Source organism: Protopterus annectens, chromosome 6.part0 (assembly GCF_019279795.1).
Source record: "Protopterus annectens isolate FY-2018-M chromosome 6.part0, PAN1.0, whole genome shotgun sequence".
Lineage (NCBI taxonomy): Eukaryota > Metazoa > Chordata > Ceratodontiformes > Protopteridae > Protopterus > Protopterus annectens.
The window spans coordinates 239691527-239715588 of NC_056737.1; the positions used below are offsets into that span (position 1 = coordinate 239691527).

At 42.2% G+C, this 24062-nt stretch overlaps 1 protein-coding gene across 6 annotated transcripts in view; it reads right to left on the bottom strand.

The window, feature by feature from the left end:
• Positions 1–24062, bottom strand: part of ACTN1 (actinin alpha 1) — a 744367-nt gene that overhangs the window by 24307 nt on the left and 695998 nt on the right. For all 6 annotated transcript variants that reach the window (XM_044073986.1, XM_044073984.1, XM_044073982.1 and 3 more), the window contains one exon: positions 20853–21011. In XM_044073986.1, coding sequence (XP_043929921.1) covers positions 20853–21011 — 159 coding nt within the window. The remainder of the gene's footprint in view (positions 1–20852; positions 21012–24062) is intronic.

Genomic DNA, 24062 nt, shown 5'->3' on the forward strand with positions numbered 1-24062 from the left:
GTGACGTAGGGATTAATGCCCAGCTTAGTAAGTTTATCTACAATTCCAGAGTGGGGGATGGTGTCAAAGGCCTTGGTGAGGTCCAGATAGGCTGTGTGGGCTGCCTTACCCTCGTCCACGGCTCTGGAGACCGATTCGGAGAAGTCAATAAGGTTCAGGAGACAAGATCGGCCCTTCACGAGCCCAAACTGGGTGGGGTCCAGTGTTTTAAGGTTGCCAATGTCTTTGTTTATAAGTTCCATGATAATACGTTCCATGGCCTTGCAGATCAGGCTCGTCAGATGGGGCAGTAGTTCCCAGGATCCAAGGTGGATCCCCCTTGTGGAGTGGGATAACTGTAGCTGTGCGCCACTCAGTGGGCACGAAGCCTGAGGTGAGGGTATGATTAAACATGACACTTAGGTGAGGTGCCAGTTCATTTTGTAGTTCATGTAGTACACAGCCCGAGATGATCTGGTCCCATGGATGCTGTATTCTTAGCTTTGGAGAGTGTGTTTTTTACCTGTGTGTCCGTTATTACCGGAATTTGGCAATGTTCCAGTATTGAGATGGGTCATTTAGGGGGTGAGAGGGGGGTGAAGTTGGCACTGAATCGATCTGCCAGGATATTTTTTTTGGAGGAGAGTATCTTGGTTCTATTTGGGATGGCATGATTTATGCATGAGTGGATGTGCTCGTACAGTGCCTTAGAGTAGGACTCAGCAGTCGGACTTTCAGTTCCCGTCTGCATGGGTGTCGAAGTTTGTAACTTCTGACTTGAGTAGCAAGAAGTTGGCCTTGAAGAAGTTGTTTATGGAGGTTTCCTTACTGGGGGGTGGGGGTGAGATGTGGATGTTAAGGGTGATTAGCTTATGGTCTGACCTGACCAATGAGGGGATAACCATAGGTGTGGAGCATCTATTTCCCATGTTGGTAATGACCAGGTCTAGGATACTGGAGCCCCTGGTGGGACTATGGATTAGTTGATCCAGGGCATGGGAATTTATGAATTCCAAGAACCGTTGGGTAAAGGTGTTGGTGCATGAGTAATTTTCCCAGTTAATGGCAGGGTAGTTGAAATCACCCAGTATTAGGGTGTTTAGTTGTATATTAATATTTTCCAGTATGTTTAGAAAGGTGTAGTGAGAATCTTGGGGCATGGTACAATTTGGATTGCAGTCTTACCTAGTGTTAGTTGCACCTGGAGAATTTCAGACGCATTGCGTTGGGCAACTAACCTGGTGATGTGAATATCCTTGGTGAATAAGGACACTCCTCCACCTTTAGTGTTTTGATCCTGGTTTGTTACCCGAAAGTGTGGTAAGAGTTGTAGCCTGGTATTGCAGAGGTGCTCTCTGGAGCCTTGAACCAGGTCTCAGTTACTGCACAGATATTGATGTTCTCCATTTTTAGGAGTGCATTTTGAGGTTTAGACTTCTAGCATTGAGTAGCATTACCTTCATATTTTGCATGCTTGTACCTGTTACGGTGGTGGTTTTGTCCTTTGAACTTTGCCTAAAAAAGGCACTATAGGGGTGGCAAAGAGCTTTAGCCAGTAACCTGAATCCCAGGGGTGACAGGTGCAGACCATCTCTGGCAAAGCATTGTGGTCTGTCGATCATGTCGTCCCATGCAGACAGATACTGGATCCCCTTTGAATGACACCAGAAGCTTAGCCAATTGTTGATGTCAATCATGTTGCCCTTATATTGTGGTATCATTCTGGGCGAAGGCAGGATGCTACTCAGGGCTAGGGTCATACCTGCCTGGGCCACATGATCTGAGAGCTCTTCCATGTCTCTTTTCATGTAGTCCAGGGAGGTATGTCTCAAGTCATTCACTCCCACATGGACAATGACAGTCATATTTGTACTTGTTGTGGAGTCACTTGAGTGCATGAGTTATGTGGTGGATCCTGGCACCCGACAGGTAGTTCACTGTAATTTTCGCCTTGTTCACCTGGTGAGTGGGACATCAGTGTGGCTGCCTATAGAGTCACCTATGACTAAAGTGTTAGGTACGTTGTCTTGCCTTAGGGGCTGTTGCTGGATGGCACACTGGTGTTGTGAGCTATGTTGTGATTGGTGTTTGTTTGCGTTTCAGCTTCGGAGGTCCTTGTTGCTTGGGCAGGTTACAGTTAAGGGCCTCTGCATACGTGGATTTAGGGCTGCTATGTGTGGGTGTTGGTGGTGTGAGTTTAGAAGGGCTATGTGTTGCTTGAGGTGTAGTGCAGGTGTTAACCTTCTCCTCTTGACTGTCTAGCACAATCTTGGGTGGAGAGAGCGTTGCTTCCAGTTTGGCTATGTAAGTGCATCTCTCACAAGTTGTAGTGTTGGGTGGTAGGAGGACAGGGTTGTCTGTGTACATGAGGCAATTGCTACATTGCCCCAGTATGCTCAGATTCACCAGGTGGACAGGAGAAATCAATGGAAGTTGACCCTTGGACATGCCTGGTTTGGCGCTTTTTTTTTTAGTACGGGAACCATTTTCCCTAACCTTAGCAAGGTACTTTGCAATTATAGGCTGTTTAGTGCCTATGATTAAGTTCTCCTCATTAATAAGGAGAGGAGAGTGCTTGTATCAGTTTAAGGCTTCCTGGTGCTTTCCAGCATGTATTAGAGCAAGTGCTAGTCACAGGGATGCTTAAATGTAAGATGAAAAAAAATGGTTTATCTTAAACACTGCAGTGTGCACTAGAGAAGTTAGATGTGAAAGTAGGTAATTTAAGTTTTACCTGTGTAAAAAGTTAAGTTTTAGTGGAGAGTCAATATTTTTAAAAAAGCAAGATAGATTGAAAGGGGGTGATCACTTTTGTATTCTGGTACTATGGGATACAGTAGAATGGCCAATAAATTTAAATAGTTGAAGGGGAGTGATTTCACAAAATGATAATTTTGTGCTTACTCACACAAGCCAGTGAAAGCAGAGAGGAAATGAGATATATGGTCAAATTAACATAAGAGGCAGGCAGCTAGAAAGACAGTGGTATTTAAGAACACGACAGTGACAGGGTGGGAAAAATTTTTGCCTGACTCACAAGAAACAGAGCTGTGGTGTCTTTTGAAGTTTTAATATGCAGTTAAAAGCAGAACACAAGCAAAACACAAGGTAAAAACAAATCACAGCACTCACTCAAAATATAAAAAGACAATAAACCAATACAAAATACAACAAATAAAAAGCAAACCAACCTTTCCCTCACAGCAATGTGTAGCAGAGTCTGGGTGAGCCTTTCCAATAAAGCTCTGAAATGTTTTATTTTACCCCTTAAATAGAAGGTTTAGTTCCTAGCTCCAGCCCCTCAGTTCACAAATGGTCCTTGGTAATCATGGCCCTGGTGCTTGAGTGAAAGGAGAGTTTTCCTTCTAGGGGTAAGTGAAGGTGGGCAGAGGGGATGTCGGGAGGAGGTGAGTCACTGAGTTCTTACCATAAGGGGGTGACTTAGAACTCCCGGGTTTTGAAGTGGAGGTAGTCCACTACTTAGATCTCTGTATTCACTGTGGCTACTGTCTGGGGGGGGGGGTTCTGTTTCCATGGGTCCTAGGTTGGGCCTGTTTACTCGGAGTAGAAAAGGACCAGTGCTTGGAGGGAAAATGCCTGCTGGAACTGTAAGAAATCTTTAACTGCTTGCATAGATTTTGCTTTTTCTTCCATATTTTTTAAGACCTCTTCTGCCTTAGTGCCAAATAAGTTATCTTTGTGTAGGGTGCATCCAACAATTTAGATTTGACATGGTCTGGTAGGGGTTGTTCCTTAAGCAATGCACGTCTTCTAATGATAGATCCAGTGACTGCTGCCCTGCAAGAAGCTTCTAGGGTGTGAAAACCATACTGCAAGGTGTGTTTAGTTACTCGACTTGCAGAATGCATCAAGTCTTGTAAATCTTTAGATTCTGCCCAAGTAGGAAAGGAGGACATTTTTTGTATAAGGAGTTCCAAGGTATGTTGCTGATATTTAAGCATATGGAACAAACAATTTAGTGCCCTGATAACAAGAGTAGCGGATGTGTATACTTTGTTATCCCATCTGTCCAATGCTCAGGAATCCCTGTCTGAGGGGGTGGGATTCTTAACAGAGAAATAACCTCAGGGTCAGCTGTTGGATTTTTAAAAAGATATTTGTGAGAGTCAGAGACTCTAGTACCTGTCTGGTTTTCTGGGAGCAGGAGGTAGGGCATCAGGAGTCAAGCTGGATTCAAGGAAAACATCATCCACCACATCCAGGACTGGGGGGGGATGGCCAAGGGTCTGTGTTGCAGAAGATCTAGGAATTCCCGGAGTCTCTTTTAAGACGGAGGGTAGTCCTGACTCAACCATTAGAAATGCTTCCTTAAAGTATGCAGGGTTTCCCCAAAGGAAAAATCCTCTGGGGGAGAGGTTGGAGGAATGGATTCCTCTGCATCAGAATCCTCATAAGTGGAGAGGGGCTGCACGTCTTCATAGTCAGATGCATCAGATTCATTCAGACAAAACTGCTGGGGACAGATCTCTTTTCCTATTTGAAGGGGTAGCTTGGCTTCCCCTGATCAGCATAAGGTCTTCTGCCATTTTAAGCATTTGAGAGTGAGGCGAGGTAGCAAGCGCCTGAATGTGTGTAGTCAGTTTCTTGAGTGTGGTTCGAACCCTGGGCGTAAGGGACTAAGTTGTTTTCAAAAGAATGGTAGTTGCGAAAGAAGATGTCGGTTTGTGTCGAGATTCAGAGGTGCGAAGGACTTCCTCGGAAGTCGGTGCCTGCTCAGCGGCTCCGGACCCATCCAAGGTAGAGACGACCGCAGGATCCTTAGAAGAAGAGTTTTGCAGCATACCGGATCCGAAAGTGTCTCGGTAGCAGCCTGCGAATCAACTGAAGCGGGCATTAGGGACTGGGAAAGCACCTCACTGAGTACCGGAGGACTGACGACTAGCTTAACAGAAGCGTCGTTGGAAGGTTTGGACCTGTGCAGTCTGTCTCTGTCTTTATCTTTGTTTTTTCGTAAGATCTGCTGTCGGATGGCTTACCGAAGCCATATCAGAATTCGAGGACTGTAAACGAAAATATCAGGCTACAATAACAGTCTGACGATGGATAGTTCTGGTGTTAAAGCACAGAAGTGACAACGGGGGACATTGTGGTCTGGGCCTAGGCAAGTGACGCAGTAAGAGTGGAAGTCTCCGTGTGGTATTTGCTTTCCACTGGCGAGACAATTATTAACTTTTCTGACATCGGTTAGAGCAAGAAAAAAGGATCCCAATGGGGTACTTAGCTTTAGAAGACTTCAACTTCAATTCAGAAATGAAAACTCAGGTAGCGGCCGACCAGCACTCGTGTGAACTGCTTCTGGCACCATAGCAAGAAAGACTGATGTAATGACGGGTGCCTTACTTTATACCACTGATGACCTGACATCAGTCCTCAAGTGACAGCAACCGATGCAGAAATACTAAGTCTCTGGTATTCGGGCCAGCTGAGGGCTACACTGGCAGGGATAACCCAAATGTGATGACTGCAACAGTGAGACACGATGAACATTTGTCCAACTTTAGGCCCATAGCAATTCTATCATCCCCCTCTAAGATCTTAGAAAAATGTGTACACAAACAAATCCTACATTACCTTACACAAGAGAACCTAATTACCCCCACCCAACCTGGCTTCCGCCCTGATCATAGTACCTCTACTGCCCTTGTCTCCTTTATAAGCACCATCTCTCAAGCTAGAGACCAGAATAATCTAGCCTTCTGCCTCTTTCTTAACCTCTCAAAGGCATTTGACACCATCTCCCACCCCTAACTCTTAGTCAAACTCTCTCAATTAAACCTATCCACCACCACAATCTCCTGGTTCTCTAGTTACCTCAGCAGTTTCCAATCTGTCAAATGGAGCTCAGCAACCTCCCCTGAACTCCCTAAACAGATGGGAGTACCCCAAGGGTCAATTCTAGGACCACTGCTATTTAATATTTTTACTAATCAATTATTTACCTCAACCCCATGCTCATCATTAGTGCAGTATGCAGATGACTCCACTGTCATCTCCATAGCCGATACCCTTCCCAAACCTCCACACTAACACAGGACTCCTCCTTGTCTATTAAAAACTGGCTCAACCAAAACCATCTTATCTTAAATCCAAAGATGACCAAACTCTTACTCTTTGTACCAAAAACAATGGCCCACATGAAACCATCCTTTTCCATCACCTCCCACAATAACACACCCATCTCAGTGGAAAGCCACACCAAACGTCTAGGGGTCATTATTGATGATCAGCTAAAATATGACCTACATGATCTAAGTAACAAAGAAAACCCATCAGAAACTTGGTCTCCTTTATAGAAACATAAACTTTCTCTCTAGTACCGCTAAAATTGTTCTATCAATGCCTACCTACTACCAACCCTTCTCTATGGCTCTCAAATACTCACCAATTTAGAGACCTCATTTATTTCTACACTAGAATCCACTTATAAAAAAGTAGCTAAATTTGCTGTTGAACTACCATATTCCTCTCATCACTGCTTAGCACTAAAAAAACTGAAATGGTTAGAATTCCCCCATAACCTACTCCTCCCCCAGCTTCAAATAATTCATTCCATTCTATACCAGCCAACTTTCTGCCCCAGTATTGCATCTATCTCCTCCTACACCCCAGCTAGAACACTCCAAAGCTCTGACCAACATCTTTTATCCACTCACAAACCCAAGATCAACATACGAAAAAAACCTTCATAGCTGCTACCCGGCTGAGAACTGGAACAAACTACCACTTGATATCAAGACACATCAGATCCAAACTCTTGATTCAGAAACGCAGTAAAAAATCACTTAAGCAAAAATAAACTGTGTCAATGCTATCTCCCCCCGAATTACGCACCTCTCTAGGCCACCCATCTCTCACCTTTCTCCTATGGCAGAAAAACTCCAACCTTCCTCCTTATCTCTCTCCTGTTCAACTCTGCAAGCCACCTTACCAAACTCTCTGCCCCTAACCTCACTCTTATAACATCATTTCATGCTACCACCTCTTCTCCCACTAACAGCCAAATTAATCTGTACTGATGTATAGCTTTTAACATTAGAATGACTAAGCTTAGAAACCCATACTCACCCACCTTTTACTACACAGTAACCACTAGTCCTTGCACTGTAAAATTTATTTGTATAATTTCTTTATACTGCTGCACTGTACCTTAATAAGTGCTGATCTGTACAAACGAATTACCATTCATATTAACCTGCTTTTGCGTACATAGACTTACATTTGTATATACTGTATTTATCAATATATCTTTTGTATGTTTGTATTAACTGTGGAGCTTTTCTCCCCGCGTCTCCACTGAAAAAGGGCGCTGCCCCAGCTGGATCAAACTGGTCAACAAATGTCAAATAAATAAATAAATACATTTCTTGTTACTTCTTAACCATATCTCTTTCTTTTACTTCTACCCTATTTATAAACTCGGCCTAATGGTTAAGGTGTTTGCCTTACAAACACAAGGTGCAGAGCTCGAGTCTCATAAGGGATAATTGGCTAGGCTTAAAATGGCTCGCAAGTGCAGTTAGCCTAGTACTAATCTATGAATCTATGAATCTCACTCACTAGTTACAACTTCAGGAGTACTTTCCTCATTGTTGCAAATCAAATTCCAGTCCCCACTTACAAGTAATATTCCCTTCTGAAAGCTGATTATTTCTCCCAATATTTTCATGATATAATATAAATACATGGCATCATAATACTCATCCCTTGCCAGTAGCCCCTTACAACCACAAGCCTGCCATAAACATCTTTTTTTCCCTCTCATTACTATTGGAACTCCTTTAACAATTAATATAAGTACTCCACTTTTTCTTTGTCCCTGATACTCTGCAAAATATCCATCCTAAAATCACTACTTTACCAAAACAAGATACTCAGTTCTTTCCAAATGAGTCTCCTGTAGTATTGCTATCTGCATTCTACATTTCTTAATATAATTATTCTTTCCTTTTTTCTAAGATAATACAGAAAATGTCACCATTATGATAAGAAGCCATTATTCCCACTTATTACATAAGACAGCTTTTAAATGTCTATTTCCAGTTTTTGTGATACATGCACCCACTGCTTGATAGGGGAGTTTATATTACTTCTTCAAAAGCTAATTCCATTGAATGTCTGTTTATCAAATAAAATACATTGAACATTCAGTTCAACAAATTGTTTAACCAGAGAAAAGAAGGAGTAGGGCATCATTGGAAATCTGCCCTTTTGCCGGGGGGGCACAGCCCCCCACCTGGGTGGATTTGAAATACCGTGTTGTGTGTGGCTTTCGGAATGCTGGCTAAGTCCTTACCATCCCTGGGTAAATAATTCACTGAAGTGAAAGTTTGATGCATTTCCTTGGATGAATGGAGATCTGACAGAATTGGCTTTTGATGAAGTAATATAGACACAAGATTACAGCCTATTAACTTAAACATGGCTTTTCTGAGCCAAAGATAGTACGAGGTGCTGAATTAAGCCAGTTTATTCAATACACACAAATACACAGGAAACCATAAACACTAAAAAACTGTCATTAACGCAATTCACAATACACGTGTTTTCGTCCCTCCAAGGCAAGACTTCATCAGATGACCAGTGTAACAAACTGAAGAATATATACCTCCATTAATTAATTACAGACCAACAGGAATAAAACATGAACTCTTAAAATTCCCAATGACATTAATTCAATGTCTACCTAATACCTTTTTAAAAAACATATCTTAAAAAAACTTGTTTAAAAATATTACATGAAGTCTTGCAGTGGAGAGATGAAAACGCATGCATTGTGAATTGCGTTAATGACAATTTTTTAGTGTTTATGGTTTCCTACGTATTTCTGTGTATTGAATAAACTGGCTTAATTCAGCACCTCGTACTATCTGGCTCAGAGGTACCGTCTACGTGTGGATTATAGTATTCTTTTGGGTGCCTATCCTCCTTGATTTGGTTTTATTTAAACATGGTTTTGTTTAGCCTTTTTTAGTTTGTAATGCACAGGTATTTTAATACTTTAAAAAAAAAAAAAAAAAGGCATCGATTTACTACAGTATATTTATCGCAGACAATAACTAAAAATGCTTTACTATATAACATGCAATTTATATCATAAAAAAGTTTTACAGAAATACTGTTGACAGAAATACTTTTACTTACGGTTACCCTTTTCCTTAGTCTTAACTTCCCCTTAGTGTCCTTCCAAACAAAGTACAGTTGTGTACACTTGCCATAAATGTAGATGTTAGAGTGTACTCACTGTTGCAGTCATTACATTTGGGTAATCTGCTGGCAGGTTGCCCTCAGTCGGCCTGAATTCCAAAGTCCTGGGTCCTGCGTCAGTTGCTGTCCCTTTTTCCATGACGTCAGGTCGTCAGGGGTATAAAACATGCAGCCGACACCATTACATCATTTTTTCTTGCCAGAGATGTCAGGTGCCCTCCAAATGGGGAGCAAAATAAAATTAAACACACAAAAATATACCTCCAACCAAAAGCAAATACACCAAAAAGGCTTTTAAGCCTGGTAAAAGAAAGTAGAGGTATAGTAAGAGAACAACAGGGGGTTGGAGGGAGGGGGGTTGGAGGGAGGGTAACCAGGACTGCAACAGTGAATACATTCGAACATCTACATTTAATAAGTGTACACAACTGTACTATGTTCTTCATGTTTCACTGCTGCAGTCATTACATTTGGGTAGATTCCCAAAGCTATGGTTGGGAGGATGGATTTATACAGCATTAGGACCAGCTGAGAAAATTGGTAAGTGATAATGCTTGGTGAAAGTGTGAAATGAACTCCTGGTAGCAGCTTCTAGAATATCCCTGGTAGGAACACCTCTGAGAAAGGCTGCAGAAGTAGATGCAGCCCTGGTGGAATGCGATCTGATCCCCTGGGGAATAGATTTTCCATGGTGCTTATAGCAGAAATGAATGCAATGGCTTATCCATTTAGAAATGGTTGGTTTTGAAATAGCCTTTCCCTCTGCCCCTGCAGCAAATGCCACCAGCAGTTCAGATTTTCTTCGAGATTTAGTCCTGTCCAAGTAGAGTCTAAGTTGTCTGTGCACATCCAATGAATGCAGAATCCGCTCCCCCTTGTTTTGTGGATTGGGAAAGAAAGTTGGCAAATGAATGGACTGATTAAGAGCCACACTGGATACCAGCTTGGGCATGAAGGATGGATTGGTCCTGAGTGACACCCTGTCCGCATGAAAGATGATGAAAGGCTCCACTGCCATAAGGGGCTGTAATTCAGATATCCTTCTAGCTAAAGTGATGGCTAAAAGGACAGCTGTTTTCCAAGAAAGAAATTTTACGTCTGCAGTAGCAGTTGGCTCGAAAGGAGGTAGAGTGAGTTTTTCCAATACAAAGTTAAGGTCCCAGGCAGGGGTTGGAGCTCTCCTGTGTGGTCTCACGTTTTTGGCCCCTCTGAGGTACTGTTTGAGCAGAGGATGAGAGAAGAGGGGAGGTTCTGAGTTGTAATGAGCTGAAATGGCTGAGGCATGGATTTTAATGGAGGAAAAAGACAGGCCCTTGTGAAGCATCTCAGTTAAGTATTGCAAAATCTGAGGTAAGTTGGGCGCTGGTGTGCTCATCCCTTGAGATTGATTCCAGGCACAGAATCTTTTCCATTTGTCAGCATAAGATTTTCTAGTACTAGGTCTTCTCACCTCCAAGATGACATCCATCACATGTTTGCTGAGGGATGCTAAGGGTGAATTTAAGTGATTAGCCAAGCTGCAAGTTTCAATGTTGGGAGCTGATGGTGCAGAATTTGGTTCTCCTGCTGAGACAGTAAGGAAAGTGTCTGTGGCAGGTGCCATGGAGAAATTTGTGACACACTGCGCAGGAGTGGGTACCAATGTTGGCGTGGCCAGTCTGGAGCAATCAAAATCATTTTTGGTTTGTCCTGTTTGAATTTTAGCAGAACTTTGGAGAGTAGAGGCAGAGGGCGAAAGGCGTAGACTGATAGGTTTTTCCAGCTGAAGGACAGAGCATCCACTTTCCAGGCTTTTTTGTGAGGAGTTCTTGTGCAAAATCTGTCCAACTAGTAGTTCTGGTGGGAGGCAAATAGATCCATGTCCAGGCTCCCCCATTTGCTTGTCAACATGTTGAAAATCCGGGATTTCAGTTTCCATTCGTGTGGGTCCATTAGATTTCTGCTTAGTTCTTCTGCCATAATATTCAGCTTTCCTGGCAGGAATTGAGCTTGTAGTTGCACTTGGTAGCTCAAGGCCATGTTCCATAATGACATGGCTAGTCTGCAGAGGGGGTAGGAATGTGTACCCCCCTGCTTGTTTATGTACCACATAACCGTGGTATTGTCCGTCTTTACCAGTAGTTGTCATGGATGAATGTAGTCCTTGAAGGCTGTCAGAGCATTCTGTACAGCTAACATTTCTTTTTGATTGATATGCAAGTGCATTTGTTTTGGGCTCCATTTGCCCTGAATGAACTTCCCTGCCAGATGAGCCCCCCCCCCCATGCATAATCTGATGCATCTGCAGTTAGGGTTTGGGCGGCAGGGGGTAGTGTGAATGGCAGTCCCTTGTTTTGGTGGCAGGCCTCTGCCCACCATAGGAACTCTAGGTGAAGGCAAGGTATGATAGGAATCATGGTTTCCAGGCTGTGACAATGTTGACTCCATAAACTTTTTTAATTACCACTGAAGTTTCCTCATATGCAGTCTTGCACATGGAATTAGAAGAATGCAGGAGGCCATGAACCCCTAGGCTTGCATTATTTGTCTTGCAGATAGCAGGGTTTTTGTGGCCACCTGTTTGAAGTAAGTTACCAAATGAATTTGTTTTTCTGGCATGAGGAAAGCCATCTGGGTAGTTGTACTCAAGCTTGCACCCAGGAATGTAATCTGTTGAGTGGGTACCACTTGTGATTTCTTTTCGTTTATGGTGTACCCTAGACAAGTTAGAACCCTTTTTAAAAATGCCAAATGTTTTATAAGTATGGCCTGGTTTTCTGCCTGAATTAGACAATCATCCAGGTATGGATATATTTGAATATTTCTTTGCCTGCAAAATGCAATTACTGGAACCAGGCACTTTGTGAATACCCTGGGCGCAGTAGACATGCCAAAGGGCAGTGCAGAGAACTGATAATGCAAGTAGCCTGCTTTGAAGCGTAGGTATCTTCTGCAAGATTCCCTGATTGGGATATGCAAGTAAGCTTCTTTCAAATCTAGAGTTGCCAACCAGGCATCCTTGCCTAGCATAGGAAGCAACTGGTGAAGAGTCAGCATCTTGAATTTTGGAATGCCCAGAAAGGTGTTTAGAGTAGATAGGTCCAGAATTGGATGCCATGATTTGTCTTTTCTGGGTACCAGGAAAAGTCTGGAGTAGAAACCTTGTCCCTTTTCCTCTTCTTGTACCAGTTGAATCTCCCCCATGTTTAAGAGGGAAAGTACATTTTTCTGAGCCTCTGTCCACTGATTTGGGGGCAGGTCTGGCCACCCATTTGGAGTTGGAAATGTGTGGAAATGAAATCTATATCCCTGGGACACTATATTTAAAACCCATTTGTCCTGGGTTATGAGTTGCCAGTTTTTTGCATGAAGAGCACTCTTTTCCCCCCAAAGGGGCGGCTGAAAGGTAAGTGCTTGGTAATTTTAAATGGAAGTCATTGAGACGGTTTTCCATAGCAGGGTGTCTTGTTATTTCCAGATTTGGAAGTGGAAACACCCCATTGCTTAGTTCTGAGAGTCCCTTGGGACTGAAACCTGGTGCTTTTGGTTTGTCTGGGTTTGGCTTGAATGGATCATGAAGGAGCTGGAAAGGACCAGTTCTTAGTAGGCCAGTGCCTACTAAATTTTGGAGGTTGCACTTGTAAGAAATCTCTCCGTTTGCATAGATTTAGCTTTATCTTCCATCTTTTTTAGAACTTCTTCAGCCTTATTGCCAAACAGGCGGTCCTGAGTTAAAGGAGCATCCAACAATATTGCTTTAACATGATCAGGCAGAGATTGCTCCTTAAGCCAAGCATGCCTTCTAATCACAGACCCAGTAACAGCAGCCCTGCAAGAGGCCTCTAACGAATCAAAACCACATTGCAAAGTATATTTTCCAACTTGTTCAGCTGAATGCAATAAATCCTGTAAATCTTTATTTTTCACTCAGTCAGAAATCAACATAATTTTCTGTTTAAGCAGTCCCATGATATGCTGTTGGTATTTTAGCATATGAAACTGACAGTTTAAAGCTCTGATTGCCAAGGTTGCAGAAGTATAGACCTTTTTACCCCATCTATCCAGCGCCCTGGAATCTCTATCAAAAGGGGTAGGATTTTTAGCAGTAGAAGCCTTAATGCCCTTGAGCCCCTGAGAAATGGTTTCTGGGTCAGCAACAGGATTTTTGAAAAGGAACTTGTGGGAGTCAGGAACCCTGTAGTATCAGTCAGGTTTACTTGGAGCTGTCGGCAGGGAATCAGGGGCCATACTGGATTCCGAAAAAATATCAATGTCTAGTACAGGAGGTATAGCCAAAGGCCTATGCTGTGGAAGAAGGAAATCCCTAAGCCTCTTTTTGGATATAGAAAATTCCTGACTATCTCAGTGGAAATGCTCCCTTAAGGTATGTAAAATTTCCCCAAAAGAAAATTCCTCGGGGGGGGGGGGGGCAGAGGGAATGGAATCCTCTGCATCAGAATCCTCATAAGTAGGTATGGCCAAATCCAGGTCATTAGAGTCCTGATCAGAAGATTCATAGCCAAGCTCAGCCCTAGGCCTCTTAGAAGGGGGGGGGGGGTTTGACTACCCCTAGAGTAATTAAATCTTCAGCCATTTTGATCATTTGTTTTTTAGGCATAGGGGCCTGAACATGTGGCCTGGGCATCGTTTTTTTTAGACATAGATCGAGACTTAGTATTGAAGGTGGAGTCGGTTTAATATGCAAGTCTGTAGGCCTGAATACACCCTCAGAAGCTAGTGCCTGCACAGCAGCTCTGGACCCATCCAAGGTAGAGACATCCACAGGTTCCATAGGTGAAGCATCTCACGGCATACCAGACTCTGAATGGGTCTCAGTAGACGCCTGCGAATCAGAAGTAGCAGGTATCAGGGGCTGCGAAAGGGCCTCACTGAGTACTGGCGACTGGCTTAGGAGAAGCATCGTCGGCAGTTTTGGACCTCAACGGTCTGCCTCTGTCTTTTTCTTTGTGTTTTTTCGGAATTCCAGTAGTCGGATAGCTAACCAATGTCATTTCTGGATAATTAAACAGAGAACCGAAATATTTAGAGGCAAAAATGTACCAACGACAGATAGTGTGCCGATTAAAGCACAAAACTGACAGCAAGGTACGTCGTGGTCACGGCCTAGGCAAGGAGTACAGTACAAATGAAAATCTTTGAGGTATTTGCTTCCCACAAGTAATGCAATTATTAACTTTTACTGACATTGGTAAGGAGCAAGAAAAAGTCTCCCCAACGGGGTACTTAGCTTTAAGTTGAAGACTTTGGTTTTGAAAATCGAAAATGAAAATTTCAGGAGTCGGGACGACCAGCACTTGCGAACTGCTTCTGCTTTGGGCACCACATGGCAAGAAAGACAGATGTAATGGCGTCGGCTGCATGTTTTATACCCCTGACAACCTGACATCATGGAAGAAGGGACAGCAACCGATGCAGGACCCAAGACTTAGTTAATCAGGCCAACTGAGGGCAACCTGCCAGCAGATTACCCAAATGAAATGACTGCAACAGTGAAACACGAAGAACATCAATAACATGAGGTGAAGCAAATGCCTTTCAGTTCCCAACAAGTTTAACAAAGTCAACAAAAGTCCACTCTTTTCATTTTTTCTTGTACAGGATGTCTTGTTGGTCCTTTATGTAAACCATTAGTGGATTCAGTGGGGACAACAGAAGCATTAGACTTCAGATGCTTATGAGTTTCAAGCACTCTGTAAAACCAGTCTGGTTTTCTTGGAGCAGGAGTGGAGAGTCAGGATGTAGAGAGTCAGGATGTAGAGCTATGTTTTCAAAGGCGTCATCTAATACAGCATGTACTGGGGGAATAGCCTTTGGCTGGGTGAAGGTAAACTCAGGAGTTCCCTATAGTGGGCATGGGCAATACTGCTTACTTTCCCAAGAGAAAGCCTCCTTTATTCTATACAGGGTATGCCAGAAGGACAGGGTCCTTAAGGGGGTAAGGAGAAGAGACAGTGTCATGAGTCTGACTCTAGGTAAGTTTGATGTGGTAAGTGTCCAGAGGAAGACAATTTCACCTCATCCTCACAGCTAGAGGAAACTTCCTCTTCCTGAAAAACCACTACCCTGCTTCTTTTAGGTGGAGAAGCCTTGAAGTCTGAGAAGTTAAATGGCTCTCTAGATGTTATGAAAGCCATAAACTCCTGTGCTATTCTAAAGAGGTCTTGGGCTTAACTGGAAGAAGGAGGAGGATCTCTGGAATAATGAACTTAATGACAGATTGCAAGTGTACTGAGAACCTGTGAAGCTGATTGACTGCATGGTTAGAAAGAACTGAAGAGGATGCTGACGGATGCCCTTCTTAAACCTGGACTGTTCAGACAATGATGCAAAGACTCTGGAAACTGGGCCAGTCACTGGCTTCTTCATGGCAGGGAGACCCAAAAATCAGTACTGCAGCATTGACTATGAAGAACATCACACAGTATGGAAAAGACAGTCAACTTGTCGACCCTGTATCTTGCGTGCTATACTACGCTGCTTCCAACTTCAACTAAAGCACATAACATTTTGCAAAGTAGCCAATATCAGCCCCCACCCCTGTTCCCTGATTATTTCACTTGAAAGAACCAGAAGTCTGCTCAGCAATGACACTCAGTGCAGAGATGACCTCATCAGTTTCATAAGGATGTAATATGCTGTCACGTAACAAAGGTGCAGTCCTTTTAAACTATTTTAACGTGCGATGCTAAAACATGACCTACTTTTCTCTGCAAGAGGCACTTTTATAACTAAAGCCATACAAATAAGCACTGCCCATTAATACAAATGCATGTTTTCCCCCCACTCTATCCACCAATGTTGCTCATATAAACATTTCAACACTGTCCTTCATTGCTTGGGTAATCTCATCTTGTTAATGACTTGTGTACCCCCATATATATTTATAGGCAGGTAGCAAAAAAAATCAGTTCAGCAAATCTCATTTTCAGTACACTTGCATCAAAATGTGATTCGTTGAACTATTTATACATGAGATGACTGTAAAGTGAAGACTGAAAATTTGCCCTTTCCTCATTGTAGTATGATCTCGGAGTTGGTATACATATATATATATGTATATATATATATATATATATATAAAACATTAGTGGGGGGAGTGGGGGGCATGCCCCCCTACACGAGTGGAATTTGATGAATTGCCCTTTCCTCATTGTAGTATGATCTCGGAGTTGGTATACATATATATATATATATATATATATATATATATATATATATATATATATACAAAACATTAGCGGGGGGAGTGGGGGGCATGCCCCCCTACACGAGTGGAATTTGATGAATAGCATTTCTGATGAAATGCCATTTGCTGAACTGATGGCTTGATGTAGTGATATAGACCCTTATAGGCAAATACTAGTTTAGCCATTTTAAGCCTAGCCAATTTCCCTTCAAAGGTGAAAATGAGACCCTGTACCTTGTGTCTGTGAAGTAAACACTAACTATTATACCAACCCCAACACCCCACTATCTCTCTTCTTTTCCTGTGAAAGAAATCAAGCACCCTTAGTCTGACATCCTATGTTATACCCCCATTGTCTTCAATGTCTTAATTCCCTGCCTCTCTACCTTCTCCAGTGCTCTGAGTTCTCTGCTCTCTACAAGACCACCAGAACTGCAAAAAACATTCCAGCTGTAGCCAAACAAGTGAAAAAAAAAGTGGCATAGTAACTGCCCTATTCCAGTACACACATTTCTCTCTCTCTTTATAGATTATATATATATATATATATATATATATATATATATATATATATATAATATGTGTGTGTGCGTGTGTGTGTGTGGGTCTACTCCAGAAGACTGAGAAAGCAAAAGACTGAAAATTCAAAATACTAAATGATGGAATTTCCCCCTTCTCCACTGTTGTGCGATCTTGAAGTTGATTACACACACACACACACACACACACACACACACACACACACACACACACACACACACACACACACACACACACACCAGGGGGTGTGGGTGCAGGGGGGCTTGCCCCCTACATTAAAAATGTATTCAGTATTTTGAATTTTCAGTCTTTTGGGATTCAGTCTTTTGTTTTTTCAGTCTTCTGAAGTAGAACCGTGTGTGTGTGTGTACATATCAAATCAATTCTAATTTACTTGTGCTATAAAGTCTTTCACTCTGAGCCTGATGCTGTTAGCATTCTATGATAGGAAACTTCCATTTCCTATTCTGGATTTTTTTTATCCTGACTCCTCCCATCTGCATATTCTCCTCCCAGTTCTTTTTAGTGCTTTTTCCACTCATTCCCCTCCTTTCCTTTATTTGGTGCATTCCCTTTGCCTTAGTGTTCATCTATTTCCATTTTGCTAGCCCCTCTCCTCGGATGTTTCCCTTTCTCCTGCTCTCCTCACTGAATATTACTAATTTCTGCCCATATTCTAGTATCCTTCCCACACTTTTTGCCTTTCCATACCATCTACTTTGTCTTTTTCCTTACCTCTCTCCTTTAGTACTACCCTTCTGCATTCGTCCACCTATTATCTGTAGCATCATTTTTCATTACTTCCTTCTTTTCTTCTAGCAAACTCTCCCTTTTATTACCTTGTTTTACCCCCCCCCCCCCCCGAATGGATTCTGTCCCCTAGAATACTCAGTTTTCCACAAAGCAGTGTGGAAGGAAAGGGTTAGCTGGTTTCCTCTTGACATTAAATTTAGGGAAAGAGATGGTGAAGGGTCAGTAATGGAATTTGCCGGCGAGATCTTCCAATCTGTGAGCACAAAAGCAAAACCAGAAAAAAAAAAAAAAAACAAGCAAACATCACTTCTATTACTAACTGAAATGAGGAGTAAAGGATCCTCTCCAGTACTGAAACTGCTGGGACTGAAAAAAAAAATCCTTCTGCGCTTGGAATGGGAAAGACTGCATCTGGTAAAGTAGCTGGTCTGTACAGTGCTCACTGTGCTGGGACTGGCAACACACACTTCCAGAACTCTAAATAGCAGTGGAGTACTAGGACAAACATCATATACGGAAAATAGCAGGGGCTGTACAGTATCTACCATGCTGGCAATAGGAACACACACCTCCAGTACTCTAAATAGCAGTGGAGTACTAGGACAAACATCATATACTGTAAATAGCAGGGGCTGTACAGTATCTACCATGCTGGCGATAGGAACACACACCTCCAGTACTCTAAATAGCAGTGGAGTACTAGGAACAAACACCTCCTGTACTGAAAATAGCAGGGGCTGTACAGTATCTACCATGCTGGCAATAGGAACACACACCTCCAGTACTCTAAATAGCAGTGGAGTACTAGGAACAAACACCTCCTGTACTGAAAATAGCAGGGGCTGTACAGTATCTACCATGCCAGCAACAGAAAGACACCTGCAATACTGACAACAGCAGTGGATGTCAAGCATTTGCTGTGCTGGTATTGGGGACAGATAATGGGGAAATCAAACAGCACACAGTCTAGCAGGGAGATGCAAGTGTCTGAATGGATGGAGAGAGACTGCTGCATTTAAGAATTCAACTAGGATAACAGCTGTCTACATCTGGAAACAAGCTTCTTATTTTTGTATTACTTTGCATTTTATCTCTATATAAACAAAACAGTAACTACTATTCAAATTAGGTGATTTTTAGTATGGTAAATTCTGTAATTTCAAGAAAATACAGTTCATCAAAAGTTAAGAAAAATCATACTTTTAAAATACTAAGTTTTGATTTAGTTAAGAATGTGAGTCTATTGGCTTTGAAAATTTGTAATTACCACTGTTTTGGGTTGCTAAGTGAGATATGGTGACTGACAAATGCTACTTTCAATTTGGTGACTATTAGTAGGTAGTAGGTGTATGATGAATATCAGATGGTACTGTAACGTTATTAAATGCAGGGGGGATAATGTTTGGTTTCAGCTGTAGATCCATTTAGGTGTTATTGTCTTGTTCCTATTAATGATGCGTTTCTGCACTTTTTATGCAAGGAGAGGAGGGGATAGGTGTAGTTACTTTGTGAAGATGTGCTTACTACTACCCCATTAATTTAAAAGGCATTACTATTCTTAAATCAGTGATTTTAAGATAACTGACTGGGTTACCTATTATCTAATGCTGGAATGCTACTGACAGACAAACTTGAGTGTACAATTCTAAACTGCTGTAATTTGAACCATGCAGTGTAATATGTGGGTACCTAGCAGAATGAGAAATTGGTTATGTGTGACAGTTTGCTTTACCGTGGTTGCTTGAAACTAACTGTAATTTTGGCTGCCCTCTGTAATTTTGGCTGCCTTCTGCCAAGGAGAGTTTTTTCAGCTACACCTCATGAATATATATAAAGCCTACAGCCTGAAAGGTTACAGTTTTCATGGATCATCTGGCAACTTTAAACAAACATCTTAAAGACTTTTTAGCCATATATACATTACATTTTAATTGGTTTAAAGTTACAAGGAGTATAATTCAATGTTTGATGGGTAGAAGTTTCTCCCCATAGTTGACACCAAAATCCTTTCCTTGTTAATTGGGTTTAATGGATACACCATAGCTTCTCCTTGGTTCATCCTGACTTGTGTCAGGCTCCAGTGAAGAAACCAGGGAAAGCTGTTGCCACAACATACTGTGGCTGCCCACCCCATGGCAGCCTTATGAGGTACTTATGTGCAAACACCCAACCTAGCTGTATAACTCTTGCAGCATGGAGCTCATCAGGCTTTTAATAGCACTACTGTGGCAAGCTTAGTCTGTCTCCCTTTCCAGGATGAGTGAGTCAATGTCGCTTGCTCACTCCCACCCCCCCCCCTCACCTGACACCTTCAGCACCCCGTGCTCCTACTCAAACATAGGTAATTTACAGCACAGTAAGGACTTTACTCCTCTGTGCTACAGGGCTGGATCATCCCTCACCACTGTTAAGCTCTAGTCTTGCGCTAGAGCATTAACCGTGGTCAGCAGCCACCAAAATCAGTGGCAGGAAGCGCTAACTGCTTTAAAACATTAAACACTGTTTAGCAATTCTCTTTTTTTTGGCCAAATGAAGTGATTAACATGTTTTAAACCTCTCTGCTTCCCACAGTGCTGTCCTAGTGCTTCTCTCTGTGTGGCAGCAGTATGTATGTTTCAGAGCTACAAAACAGTGTGCCTTCATGTGCCTTCATGTTTTTTCTTTAACTACTGCAGTACAAGCGCAAAAAGGAATTATGATAATGTCTCTCCAGTCATAACCTTGGGTTTCTGAAAGAGATGCCAAGATTCACCTCTTGGGCTTTGCTCTCGAGGTGACTTTATCGATGTCCACATCTTGGACAAACAAGCTGGTTATGAGTGAAGATGATCCTCTACAAGGAGGTCACCACTTATAGTCATTATGCATAATAATAATAAGCTTGTATTTTAAAAACAGGGTAAAAATGTGAGTTTTATTACTAGCAGAAATGCCAGTGTTGTTAGTGTGTGTAAAATATAAATATGTTATGCACTTTTAGAAATGGTGAACCTTGACATTATGTAAAAATAAGTGTTTATTCCGTGGTGTGGTGTTGTCCAGTTTGAGATATTTAATATGTTTTATTTGTATTGTTGAAACTGGGAAGCAGAAGTCTCCCAACATATTAGGCATCACAGTTTGTATACAATATGTTCTTTAGAAGAATAGAAAATGCAGATGTGCTCACCTTATCACCTGCCAGGATCTTGAAGGAAGCCATGACTTGGTCAGCTGTGTCTGTGTCTGCTGTTTCTCGTGACATGAAATCGATGAAGGCTTGGAATGTTACCACACCCAGGTGGTTTGGATCAACAATGCTCATAATACGAGCAAATTCTGATTCACCCTAACAAACCAGAGATGCATACAATTAGCTGAATTCAACTACAGAACTGCAGAGACAACAAAAAAAGAAACAGAAATCATTCAGAAACGCCCATGCACTTTACAGATGAAGAGTGGTCTACAAGTAAAATGAATTGCTCTACTTACATAAAGCAGCAGGTGAAGTGTGGAATCCCTTATCAGCTCAAGTATGAGCATCTCAACAGCTTGCATTAAAAAATAGGACTTGCCAATTCAAGTGGTACCATCTAAGTGGTACTTGGTGTTTAAAGTTAGTAAAGTAAACCTCAGATGTATCAACTGCTAAAAGCTACATGCTTTCATGTTTTCCATTCTGAGTAACAGATTCTGACCCTTACAAATCTAAGTGCAAGCAAACGTATAGGCATCTTTCCTTCCCTTGGCATGATCTCAAAAACACTACTGCAGGACAATAGTGGACAAATACTGCACAAACCAGTTAGCTGTGATTCCTAAAGCAACTGCTTCCAAGTTTTTATCAACAACTTTTTTTTTAGAAATTCAGTGCTTGCAGTCAGTGTCCGTTCTGCACATCAAAACAGTTACAATTAAGTACTATTCATCTTTCTACAAGATTTAACCAGTCAGAATCATGTTAATAGCAGTTATGAATTCATAGCAAACATCAGCGATTTTTCCCCCCAAGTTAATTTGAAGCCTGAACAAGTCACAGGAAATCACTAAATTAGAAAGTTAAAACTTAACTTTCTAACCACCTTCTCCTGTGATGGTCCCAGATTACAAATATTCTAGAGAAGAATTGGTGTCTATTAGAGTGTTGTTAAGGTTGAAAGTAATCCTGCTACAATAGGTTCATAGGTAGGTACTAGGCTATCGGCCCAAGTGCCTACGTTACGCCTAGCCAACAAGGTTCCCCGGCTTATGCCACCCAAGAAAGTTATTTTCCTGTGCCACTGCCGAGCAGAGAAACAGAAGTGATCCCCGGGGTGTATTTCCTATTTCCCATTCACTCAAGATTTTTCTTGAAGAGTGCTAATGAAGAACTTTGCTTGACATAGATGGGTAGCCTGTTCCAGAGTATGGGAAGTCTCTGGGACAGGAATCTATCCCTCCAGCATGTCCTGTTTATTGTGGTGACAAGGTTTAAGTCCCTAGAGCGTGTAGCTCGGAGGGATTGGGATTTCTTTACGTGTAGCATGTCCAACAGCTCTGGGTTTGACATAGCTTTATATGTTAGGCAGAGATCACCTCGGAGTAGGCGATATGCTACGGAGTTAAGCTGGAGTTTTTTTGAGGTGGTCAGTGTAGGGCATTTGTTTGAGGCCAGTAATCCTCTTTGTGAGATACTTCTGTGGCCTTTCCAGCTGCTGCAGATGTCTTGTGAGGTACATTCCAAAAGGGGCGTTGTAGTCTATAATGGGTCTAATGAGTGTCGAATAGAGGGGAACAATGACCTCTTTTTTCCTGGATGAGAACCCTTTTATGATGAGGTGTGCCACGTAGAAGGACTTCCTGATAACTGTGGCGATGTGACTATCAAAGGAGAGACTACTGTCCACCTGGGTCCCAAGGTCTCTTATCACGCATTCGGTGTTAAGTAGATTGCTGCCTATGAGGTAGTTCACGGGTACAGTATTTACCGAAGGGGATGACACTGCACTTTTTGGCACTGAACTTGAGGCCATGGCTCTGACACCAGGCATCTGTCTCAGCGAGGCCCTTCTGTAGGATGTCCACATCATTTGGGGACTTGACTATGGCTCCTAGTTTGCAGTCATCTGCGAACTTCGTTAGCCAGAGGCCTTCTGTGTTAGCCTGTACGTCAGAGAAGTAGATATCAAACAGGAGAGGTACCAGGATGGAACCCTGTGGTACTCCACTTGTCACTGCTTTGAGGTCAGATTTGGAGTCTGCAACTTTTACAGTGTGGGTTCTGTCAGTGAGCCAGTTGGCAACCCATCTTGTGATGTAGGATATTTATACCTAGTTTAGTGAGTTTAGCTATAATTCCAAACTGGGGGATGGTGTCGAAAGCCTTGGCGAGGTCAAGATAGGCTGTGTGAACCACCTTACACTCATCTATGGCTTTGGTGACTGCCTCAAAGAAGTCGATCAGGTTCAGGAGGCATGATCTGCCTTTCACAAACCTGAACCGGGTGGGATCCAGAGTTTGGAGGTTACCAATGTCTTTGTTTATGAGTTCCTTGATGATACGTTCCATGGCCTTGCAGACCAGGCTCGTCAGGCTAATAGGTCGATAGTTCCCGGGATCAGTGGTGGATCCCCCTTTGTGGAGTGGGATAACTGTTGCTGTGCACCATTCAGTGGGCACAAAGCCTGATGCAAGGCTATTACTGAACATGGTGCTTAAGTGGGGAGCCAGTTCGTTCTGAAGTTCATGTAAAACGCAGTCTGGGATGTTGTCCGGTCCCATGGATGCTGTGTTTTTGGCTTTAGAGAGTGTAGCTTTTACCTGCGTAGTTGTAAAATAAACAAGGTATAAAATAAAGCTTGCTTAAATGTAGAAATAGAGTTTAGCAATATGTAATTAGCATCCATACTAAATGACTGTGCCTTGAAAAATAAGGAATCTGCTTAATGCACACGTTTCCTTACAGATTCGGCAAAAATGTAAACAAACAATTCTGTCTGCATTTCACACTGTCAGCAAGGAAGTTGACCTGCTTCCTTAAAGAATGGACATGCTTTTAACAGAAAAACAATCTGTATGTGTTTTTGTCACATGTTTCCTTAAAGAGATGATTCTTACACTGTCAAGCAAGGAAGTTTGAATGGACATGCTTTTATCAAGTCAGCATTTGTATGTGCTTTCCCACAAGATGTTTCCTTAAGACAATATCAGCATTGTTTCTATACAGGATGGAAAACAATTCTACTACATGCTTTCCTGCAAACAGATGTTCCCATACAAAGTCAAAAATAGAACACCAAGAAGAAAAACAGGATCTAAAAAGACTATAGCAAATGAAATTATTAGAGGTATTGGGTAGGAACACACTTGTTCCGAGGTAATGTACAGGAGAATCATCTTTCATGCTGATTGAGAAGT